This window comes from Mastomys coucha, unplaced genomic scaffold (genome assembly GCF_008632895.1).
Source record: "Mastomys coucha isolate ucsf_1 unplaced genomic scaffold, UCSF_Mcou_1 pScaffold15, whole genome shotgun sequence".
Taxonomy (NCBI): domain Eukaryota; kingdom Metazoa; phylum Chordata; class Mammalia; order Rodentia; family Muridae; genus Mastomys; species Mastomys coucha.
In genome coordinates this window covers 73514465-73525934 of record NW_022196897.1, presented here as the reverse complement: position 1 = coordinate 73525934, position 11470 = coordinate 73514465, and the positions used below count along the sequence as shown (strand labels likewise).

The 11470-nt window shown below is 37.2% G+C and overlaps 1 protein-coding gene and 1 pseudogene across 1 annotated transcript; one reads left to right on the top strand and one right to left on the bottom strand.

Annotated features, from left to right (window-relative positions):
- Positions 1–1635: 1635 nt before the first annotated feature.
- Positions 1636–2607, bottom strand: LOC116092129 (olfactory receptor 10AG1-like). Its single transcript, XM_031373482.1, has one exon. The coding sequence runs from the start codon at positions 2605–2607 to the stop codon at positions 1636–1638; it is 972 nt and encodes a 323-aa protein (XP_031229342.1).
- Positions 2608–9172: 6565 nt separating this feature from the next.
- On the top strand, positions 9173–10026 carry LOC116092127 (annotated as a pseudogene).
- The last annotated feature ends 1444 nt before the right edge of the window (positions 10027–11470 follow it).

Below are 11470 nucleotides of genomic sequence, written 5' to 3'. Positions count from 1 at the left end.
GGGTTTCTCTGTATAGCCCTGGCTGTCCTGGAACTCTGTAGACCAGACTGGCCTCGAACTCAGAAATCCAGCTGCCTCTGCCTCCCAAACACTGGGATTAAAGGCATGCGCCACCACCCGGCACAAATATTCTTAAAATGCTGTGGCTTTTTTTCAATAATAAATCTATATGTGTTTATAAAAGACAATAAGTATTAAATTATTCATTAGCATGTATCATAGCAGATATATTACATGTTATTAATTAATAAATTATGTATTGACATTTAATCCATATTTTGATGTTTGAAGTATTTTTAGTATTTAATTATACATGCATACCCGATGCCCACAGAGACCACACTAGAGCATTAGATCCCATCTAACTACAATAAAAGAGAGTTGTGAGGCTCCATGTGAGTGCTGTGTCTTCTGTAAGAGCAGCAATTACCCTTGACTGCTCAGCCATTTCTCCAGTCCTTAAAATATATTGGTATATGTATATAAAGCCTCATAATTTAAGGGAACAAACATACTCTCATGAATGGTTCATATCTTTGGGGCTAATCACATTGATGTACACTCTTTTAGTGAGATGTTATAATTTTTTTTCCATTTCTGTTTTTCTTGGAAGTTCATAAAATTTTCCCACTAGCTTTATCCTCAAAATATCACTATCTTTTAATTCTTATTTCTGTATATGTTTTGGTGTGACTATAGTAAGCAAAATTCTAGTATTGCTTCAAAAATTTTGGTCCTTCACTAGATTCATCTTCTCCTGATGCTACAACCAAGCACGATTTGAGGTATTGCTTCATTTAATATTAAAAATACAATTAACATTTAAAATACTATGACTTGTTTTCTGTCAAGGTAGTTATTCATCAATTTTATACATGTGAATGATGAGTTTGGGATACACTATATGTACATTTATAAATTTTACTTGCAGCACATGTATATAATGAACTCTGTACATTTTCTTATCTGTCTCTGAACCCTATTAATCCTGCCTTCTTTCTATCTCTTCCCCTTTCAGATTCATGACTCTGTTTTGTTCTATAACTGAGTATGACAGGGCTGTCTGTGTGGGCATAGGTTAGGTTTATTTATTAGGGGTAGACTATGTCACTGACACATAAATGACTGGAGAAAATGACCCATTCATATGAAACCTATCAATAACAAAATAAAAATTCATTAGTGAGAAACAGTGTTTCGAGCTTCTCTTCCTCCCATGACTGACTTTTACACTCCCACTACATTAGCTATTTTTCAACCTTTCAATTGACTGATCCTAATCACAGAGTGAAAGCACCAAGCATATATTAAGTCAAATCAAAAGTAAATGTATCTCAGAACATGACAATAGCCTCTGACTATAGACACAATTTTTTAGTTGCCATGAAGTGCTTTAGGCATCCTGAACAGAATATTTAGCAAACTGAGAAAAGGAAATGCTTTATAACAGACATGGGCAGCTGATTTAATATGTAATCTGCAAATATGGAAGTCCTGCTTTAAAATGTGAAATTAATGTTGCATGACAAAATGTGGGTGGTTACCATAATTTTAATCAGCATTTAAAGAATGTCAGAACAATTTTTTTCTTTTTGTCTAAATGATGAACAAATACTCACTTTTCAAGCATTTGCCTCACACTAGTATCTTACTGAGTACTTTTCTCAGAGCTGCCATAATGTCCTTGTTCCTCAGAGTGTATATAATGGGATTCAGAGTTGGTATCAAAATGGTGTAAAAAAGAGACAGCAGTTTTCCAGTTATTTCTGATTGATTTGGCTTGGGTTGTAAGTATGTGATGCCAGCTGTTCCGTAGAATAAGACTACAACTATGAGGTGAGAGGAGCAGGTAGAGAAAGCTTTGTTCCTTCCTTTGGCTGATGACAGTTTCAGAATGCTGCAGATAATTTTGCAATAGGAGAAAATGATCAGCACAAAGGGAACCATGACAAATACCATTGCGACTATGTAGACTGCTATTTCATTCACAAATGTGTCACCACAAGCAAGTTTGAGTACTGGTGGGATGTCACAGATGAAGTGATTAATTCTGTTAGAGCCACAAAAAGGCAGAGAGAAAATCTGGTATGTTTGTCCAATTACAACTGGTATGACACTGATCCAGCAGACTGCCACTAACTGTGTACAGGTCCTGTGGTTCATTACTAGAGAATAGTGTAGAGGGTTACAAATGGCCACATAACGGTCATAGGCCATTGCTGTCAGGAGGAGGCACTCTGTGCCTCCAAGCATAAGGATAAAACACATTTGAGTGGCACAGGCAAGTATAGAGATATTTCCTTTCTGAATACACAGGTCCACAAGCATTCTTGGAATTGTGACTGTTACATAACATATTTCTACAAAAGAAAAGTTGCTAAGGAAAAAATACATAGGGGTCTGCAGAGCAGGGTCAGTTCTTGTTATTAGCACTATAGTACTGTTGCACATCAGAATAGTCAAATACATGATCAAAAATATCCCAAACAGAATCCATTGGAGATTGGGGACATCAGAAAAACCCAGTAGGATGAATTCTATCAGAGAAGAGGCGTTTGATTTCTCTGGTTTAATTTTCTGTTCATCTACAAACAGTAAATAAAACATGGTTAATTAACAATTAACATTGATATGTTACTGAACTTGAATGAAGAACATGAACATATATAACTGAAAAATTATCATTACTAATGTAATGTGTCTCAATGAGACTTGAAATTGCTGTAAACAACAGGTAAATAGTACATATCAATTAAATCCAAGTAATAAGATCTGTTCTATTTTATCAGATTTGGATATAATGACATGTAGATACTGAGTAGTAGCCATTACCATTTCAAATATATTTACTAATCTATACTTCTTCTTGGGAGCATTGTCAGCTCAAGCAGCTTAACATATATTAAATCTAGAAAATCAAACTCACATTTGGAGTAAAAGAGAAATCTTAAGTTGTGTGTATCAAGGAAAAGTCAAGACAGAAGTTTGAACAGAGAGTTTACAAAATAATAAACTGAGACTGCACCTCCATCTATATGCATTCTATATAATAATATGATTCCCCAAGGATTAGTGACCTTAGTTTTATTTGTCTTTCTGTTCTATATCAATATTTTATTGTTTCATTATTAATATTATACTTAGGTCTTATTTTCTTTCAGGTTGTCTTGCTTTATTATTTCATCAATTTTATTGTTTTGTAAAATTAAACTTCCCCTTTAGCTACTGGGAAGTATATTCTAAATATTTAAAACCATTCATTTCAATAAATAAATAAGTTTCAGTTATATTATTTTCATATTTTAAAATTTTTCTTTGTGGAGATTTTCTTTAACACAGATACCTCATTTTCAAATATAATGAGTTTTCTCTCTCCTCTTTCTCTTTATTGTGTTTTTATTTTTACTGTAGAGCTTTTTAAAATACAATTACAGATTGCTGAGAGTGTTCAACTGATCACATATAAAAAAGAGTCTTAAAAGCAAAAGTAAACAAGAATTTTCATGCTTCGTCATGCTACAATACTCTAATGCAAAGAAGTTAGCACTGTTTGAAGATCTTACTTTTTCTTCATGCATATTTTCTAAGTTTGCTAAACAAACTGTTCTTTGTCTCTTCATAACTTTCAAGTGCTCATACCTTCCAAACTAATAAACTGATGCTTTCAGCTAAGGTAATGGTAAAGAAGTGATCAAATATTGCCTCCTATTTCATATTTTATTAGTACTCATCTTAAAGTTTATCTAATTTTAATTTAAAATGTAAATTTTTATTATTTTGAACATCTGTTGTTTAATGTTATAGGTAATATAGCTAAAATGTTTAAGTCCCACATTTAAGTAAAGTGCACATATTTTCCTTCTTTTTCTTAATTTCTAACTACCTGTAAGTAAACTATAAACAACAATGTTACATCTTACCTTTGTACCTTTGCATGAAGACACTAATTAAATAGGTGATTGTTAATTTATAGCTTCTTAATCTTATTTTTCAATAAGACACACAGCTTCTACAAGATTTGTTTCACTGGCTTTGAACACTAACTCCTTTTAAATAAGAATACTGATGTTCACCCTAGGGATCAGCTTCCCCTGCGTAACAATTTACCTGCAATAAACCTTCTGTTTGGCAATGATTCTGGTTCACTTTTTAAAATTTTCTTCTTTGTATGGAGAAGTCCCTTACTTCCCATACTCATCTTTAATCAAGCTAACTCATAGGGTTTTTCCACCTTTGTGTGTGTGCATATTTGTGTGTGTGTTTATATGACAAACACGCATGCATACACACATACACACACACACACACACACACACACACACACACACACACACACACAGAGAGAGAGAGAGAGAGAGAGAGAGAGAGAGAATGAAGCCTATGTACTCACATAAGTGTATAAATGTGTGTGTATATGTGCCTGTGAATGTTCCAATATGTTCTTGAAAAGACTAGAACTCTCATTGTGTAGATTTTTTTTAGAGATACCCACATAGAGTTCAGATAATTGTCACCATTTGTTTGTGTTGTGTGCCCATGCATTTTATTTTTTAAATTACTTGACAACCTTCATCCACCTCTTCCCATTCCATTCAGTAGAAAACAAGTCTACCCAAGTCTTTGTCCTCCTATAGGATCCATGCTTAAATCTGTTATTTGTTTCAGGTTTTCAGATAAAGTGCATATGGAAGAATCAGAGCCTTCTAACAACCTAATCTGAGTTTACTCTATTATTTATTATTAATAACTTTAGCAGTTACATATATAAGCCAGATTTATTTGAATAAGTACAGTAATAAGCAACAGATCCTTCAAGTCCATACAGATTTGCAAACAACAAGGTTAATAATCATTTGGCCCTCTTGTGTGTTATCTGGTTTCATATTCAAGTCTAGATGAGCTTTTTTTATTTTGTAAACCTTCTAACAATAGTCCCTTTAACAAAAATTCCCCCCTTTTTTGTAAAAGTGAATTGGCATGTTTTAATTGGTTGCAACAGCGAAGACAATACCACAAATGAAAAAAAAAGGTTAGTACATACTTTTACTAATTCTAACCCCAAGAACTGATAACTTTGACAACTTATATTCAATGTTAGTATCATATAAGTAGCTGTGAAGACAAGAGAAAGATGTTTCTATAATTATGGAATGACAACCAAATCATATTGTTTCCATTATCTTCCAACTAAACTCCTTTAATTAAAACTGAAACATGATTATTATAAAACTATAATACAAGAAATATTTAAATGTTTTAAAAGAAAACTATTCTGCTTCACAAATTAAAGAACTAGTAACAAAAAATAACTTTTCAGATAAATAAAAGTTATGAAACCTACAAAAACAACCTAAAAATGTTGAGTATCATATGACAGAAAGAGAAAATGATGTTGATACCCATTATACAAGTGTTAACAAGGGATAATTCAAGAATAATGAAAGGTACATATGTATTAGTACAAAAGTGATGATTCATAACAGAAGGGAAAGGATGGTAAGATTTGCCTATTGAAATATAAGGACACTGAGTGAATAGTAATAGTAGGTAATTTAAAAGATACCTTGTTGATAGGAGTCTGACATAGCTGTTCACTGAGAGGTTTTACCTGCACCTGTCCAATACAGATGCAGATACTTACACTCAACCATTGGACTGAGTCCAGAGACCCCAATGGAAGAACTAGGAGATGGACTGAAGGAGCTGAAGGGCATTACAATCCTGTAAGAAGAACAATTTTAACTAACTGGATGACGCAGACCTCCTAGGGAACAAACCACCAGACAAAGAGTATATATGGAGGGAACTAGGATTCCAAATACATATGTAGTAGAGGATAGCCTTATCTAACATCAATGGAAGGAAGAGGGAGGCTTGATGCCCCAGAGCAGGGGACATGCTAGAGAGGTGAGGCAGGAGTGGGTGAATAAGTGGAGTGTAACCCTCCTGCTTGACCCTGCCTGTCTCTCATAACCACACCTCTCTGCCCACCTCCTGCTATTTGCCACGCCTCGCTCCTCGTTCCAGTTACATTGGAAGTCCCACCTCCAGAGACTGAATAAGGAGCTGCTGATTGGGCCGGCATGCTGACGAACTTGGGGGAGGGGTTTTGCCTCACCTATTATACCTGTTGGCTTGTAACAAAGAGATTACTAAAATAGAAGGTGGCTGAGTGATCACAACTCCTGTCTAGTTTTTTAAGACCCTTCCACATGGACTAAGGTAACATTATGGCTAGCTAATTTCCTCCTGACTCCATATTCCAGAAAACCCATTTTTATTGTTGCCGCTGGCCGGCAACAGTGGAGGAGTACCCTCATAGAGGAAAAGGGGAGGAGAGAGGGGGCATAGGATGGGGTTTGATGGAGGGTTAACAAGGAAGGGGGATATCATTTGAAGTGTAAACAAATAAAATTATTAATAGAAAAGATAATATGGGATGTTAATAGTTTTCATTTCTTTTTGATGTTTCAAAGCCTCACACAATTTTGATAGAGAGTTCTTAACAATTATACCAGAAAGGCAAGAATGTCTGATAAACACTTTGCATTTTCCAGAACAAATTTTAACAATGTACAATTCCCTTTTTAATATAACGTAAAATATAAGATAAAGCAAAAACTATCACATTGAAGCCATTAGTGACCAAACCCTGTAAAAAAAAGGGGAGGGCAATAATAGAAAACTTTTTGTACATTGTATATGGTAGCATGGTTTTCCTGTAATTTATGGCTAATGTCCATTTACAATTAAATTGCATCTTTCTTGGGTTTTGGTTATCATACTTAAGATATTCTTAAGTTTCATCCATTTTCCCAGAAATTTTATGTCTTTGTTTTTAATAGCTGTATAGTCTTCCGTTGTGTAAATATACCATATCTTCTTCATCCATTCTTCAGTTGAGGGACATGTAGGTTGTTTCCAGTTTCTGGCTATTGCAAATAAACTACATATGAACATTTTGAGCAAGCATTAATGTGGTATAGTAGGGTATTTTTGGAATATTACCAGTAGTAGTATAGCTGGGTCTTCAGGTAGAACTTTCCTCAATTTTCTGAGAAACTGCCAGATTGATTGTACAAGTTTACACTCCCATCAGCAATGGAGGATTATTCACCTTTCACCATATCCTTGGCAACATATGCTGTTATTTGATTTTTTGATCTTGGCCATTCTAAAGCGTTTAAGGTAGAATCTCAGGGTTCTTTTGATTTGCATTTCTCTGATGACTAAGTATGTTGAGCAGAAGTGAGTCTGTGCCATTAGAGATTTTTCTGTTGAGAATTTTCTGTTTGGCTCTGTACCATATTTTTAATTGGTTGTTTGATTTATTTGTGTCTAATTTCTTGAGTTCATTTTATATTTTGAATATTAGTCCTTTGTTGGAAATATGGTTGGTCAAATTCTTTTCCCATTCTCCAGGCAGATGTTTTGTTCTATCTTAGCCTTGCAAAGTTTTCAGTTTCAATGGAATTATTTATTTATTTATTTATTTATTTACTTATTTTAGATCAAATGTGAAACTATTTATCATAACATATAATGGATAGAACATAGTTTTTAGTCAGTCATTCAAATCACCAGTATAAACATTCACCATGTTAGAAGGTGATTTCACTTTGATATAATCAAAGACATGTAAACCCTAGTTATTTGTTTGTTTACATATTTATTTATAGAAGATTGCTTCATGGAAGTCTATTTTTAGCAGCATCAAATATTCTTAGCATTATATTATTGACTCTCGTTACTATTTCAAGTCACAATCTGGAAGCTGATTCTTGCTACAGTTTAAAATAAAGCATTTATTCAAATGATAAGCAGCTGCCCAGTCATGGGTAGGGCAACTATAGCAGTCATGATATCATAGTTGTAAACAGCATAAAGAATTACTGCATCACTCATGACATTGTAGGTGTGTGAAAGGACTACACCATTCATAATACTGTAGGTGTGTAACACTCAGCAAGTATTTGATCTGGGCTCTCAGTTTGGCATTCCACATATCCCTTCATTTAATTAACCTGAAAATAATAAGAATTTGTGGCAGCTAAGCAAATATTTTAATAAGCCATGAAAGGCAAGATATCGTAGGAAATCTGTCCTTTCAGCTATTTGGAGAATTTTTACTTTCCATAAATTAAACTGGAATTCTCTTTGAAATTTCCTTCTCTTAAAAAATATGCCATGGGCTGGAGAGATGGCTCAGCAGTTAAGAGCACTGCTTGCTCTTCCATAGGTCCTGAGTTCAACTCCCAGCAACCACATGGTGGCTCACAACCATCTGTAATGGGATGCAATGCCCTCTTCTGGTATATCGGAAGACAGCTACAGTGTACTCATATAAATATAATAAATAAATAAATCTTTAAAAAAAGAAATATTAAAAAACATGCCATAACAATGCAGGTTCCTGTTCATCATTGACCTTTCAGGCTTATAATTATAGGATGTGACTACTACAGCTTTGTGATACTTTTGTTTAGCAATTAATGATTTTAACAATCTAAACAACAATTTCAAGGCAGAAGTAAATACATAAAGAATTTGAAGTTGGCTCTGTGGCTCAATGGATAGCACATTGGACTTCTGGGACTAAACTACCAACCAAAGAGTACACATGGTGGGACTCATGGCTCCAGCTGTATATGTAGGATGCAGAGGATGGACTTGTTGGTCATCAATGGGAAGAGAGGCCCTTGGCCCTGTGAAGGTTCTATGCCCCTATGTAAAGGAATACCAGGGCAAGGGAGTGGGAGAAGGTAGGTTGGTGTGCAGGGGGAAGAGGGAGGGAACAGGTTTTGTTGTTTTCCTCAAGGGGAAACCAGGAAAGGAGATATCATTTGAAATGTAAATGCAGAAAATATCTAATAAAAAAAGAATTTGAGCCAGGTGGTGGTGGTGCATGCCTTTAATCCCAGCACTTGGGAGGCAGAGGCAAGCGGATTTCTGAGTTTGAGGCCAGCCTGGTCTACAGAGTGGGGTCCAGGACAGCCAGGGATATACAGAAAAACCCTGTCTCAAGAAAAACAAAAAAAAGGGTCCTCGCTTCTGACTCAGAGCAGCGCTTAGGAGGGCCCGTGGGTCTGTGTCTTGCTTCAACAGTGTTTGGATGGAACAGACCGCGGGGACTCCCACTTGATTCTCTTCCAGCCGCCTTACAAAGTCTCTCCAGTCTCAGCCTCCGGGACCATCTTGTCGCCGCCTTCGGCTCCTAGGACCAGTCTGCACCGTCTCTTCATGGTCAGCCCCATACTCCGGATCAGCCATGACCTCTCAGATTCGTCAGAATTATTCCACCAAAGTGGAAGCTGCTGTGAACCACCTGGCCAACTTGCACCTGCGGGCCTCCTACAACTACCTCTCTCTGGGCTTCTTTTTTGATCGGGATGACGTGGCTCTGGAGGGCATAGGCCAATTCTGCGAATTGGCCGAGGAGAAATGCGAGGGTGCTGAGCGGCTCCTCAAGTTGCAGAACGATCGTGGGGGCTGTGCACTCTTCCAGGATGTAAGCCATCTCAAGATGAATGGGGTAAAACCCAGGAGGCCATGGAAGCTACCTTGGCCCTGGAGAAGAACCTGAACCAGGCCCTCTTGGATCTGCATGCCCTGGGTTCGCCCCCACAGACCCTCATCTTTGTGACTTCTTGGAAAGCCACTTCCTGGATAAGGAGGTGAAGCTCATCAAGAAGATGGGCAACCACCTGACCAAATTCCGTAGGGTGGCAGGGCCACAACCAGCGCAGACCAGCACGCCCCAGGGATCTCTGGGCGAGTATCTCTTTGAGCGCCTCACTCTGAAACACTACTAGGAGGCCTCTGTGCCTTCCAAGGGGCTCCCCCCTCTGCTCTGCACCAGCCCACCTCAGGACCTCCACCTGAATGAACCTCTCAAGCCACTAGGCAGCTTTGTAACCACTCTGGAGCCTCTCTCAAGTCTTGGACCAAGTAAAAATAAAGCTTTTTGAGACAGCAAAAAAAAAAAAAAAAAAAAAAAAAAAAAAAAAAAAAAAAAAAAAAAAAAAAGAGCCTACTTTTAAGAAGTTTATTCCTTATGACACATTTACTGTATCCAAAATAAATATGTCACTGATATAACACTGGAGCTATTGAATGTGTAGAGAATTATGTTCTATTTAGGCCAAATAAATGCCTATAATATGAATATATAAAATGAAAGAATTTGGGCTGGTGAGATGGCTCAGCGGGTAAGAACACTGACTGCTCTTTTGAAGGTCCTGAGTTCGGATCACAGCAACCACATGGTGGTTCACAACCCCCCAGTAATGAGATCTGACACCCTCTTCTGGTGAGTCTGAAGACAGCTACAATGTACTATGCTGGAGAGAGTGGGGCCGGAGCAAGCAGCAAGCAGCCATCTGTACAGCTACAGTGCACTCATACACATAAAAATAAATAAATAAATAAATAAATAAATAAATAAATAAATAAATCTTAAAAAAGTAAAACGAAAAGAATTCAATTTAAATGTACAATAGTTTTGGTTATTCACAATGATTCTATTCAATCTTATTCTCTCAGAATTTATTTTCTTTTTTTAAATCAATTAACTAATTTATCAGTTGTTTACTTATTCCTTTTACATCCAGATCACTGCCCGTCCCAGTCATCCCCTCCCAAAATCCTTTTTCTATATCACCTCCCTTTTTCTGAGCTGGTGGTACCCTCCTTGCATCTCCCCACCCTGGTTCTTCAAGTCTCTTTGAGGCTAGGTACTTCTTTTCCCACTGAGGCCAGACAAGGCAGCCTAGCTAGAAGAACATATTCATGAAGAGGGAATAAAATCGTCATAAGAGACAGATGAAGGGAGGGAACTAGGAGGGAAGGGGGAGAGAGAGGAGAATGAGGGGTAAAGGATCAGATGTGGGGAAGAGCAGAAGATATGGATAGATGACCATGAAATATGTAACCGATGGAAACAAGAATGTGGGGGATCTCTAGAACAAGAGAGAGACCTGGAATGAGGGAAATGTCCAAGAAATCAACGGGGTGACCTTAGCTGTGACTCACATCATTGGGGATACAGAACCTGAAAAGGCCTCCTGTAGACAGCCAGGACCCCCAGTGAAGTGATAGAGACACTAACGTACCCACAAAATGTTCAACTGAGTGACAAGCAGACACCTACAACCAAACAGCAAATGGGGCTTGAGGAATCTTCTGGAAGAATAGGAGGAATAATTGCAGGCACTGAAGGGCATAGGAAATACACAGGAAAGCCAAGAGTCAGCTGACCTAAATCCCTGAGGCTCTCAGAATCTGAGCCACCAACCGAAGAACATATACTGGCTAGACCTACGCCTCTCCACACATATGTAGCAGATGTGCAGCTCAATCTCCATGTGGGCCCCCCAACTACTGGAGCAGAGGTCCTTCTTAAAACTATAACCTGACTGTGGTGTCAGCGCACTAACAGAGCTCCCTTGCCTATTATCAGTGGGAAAGGGTT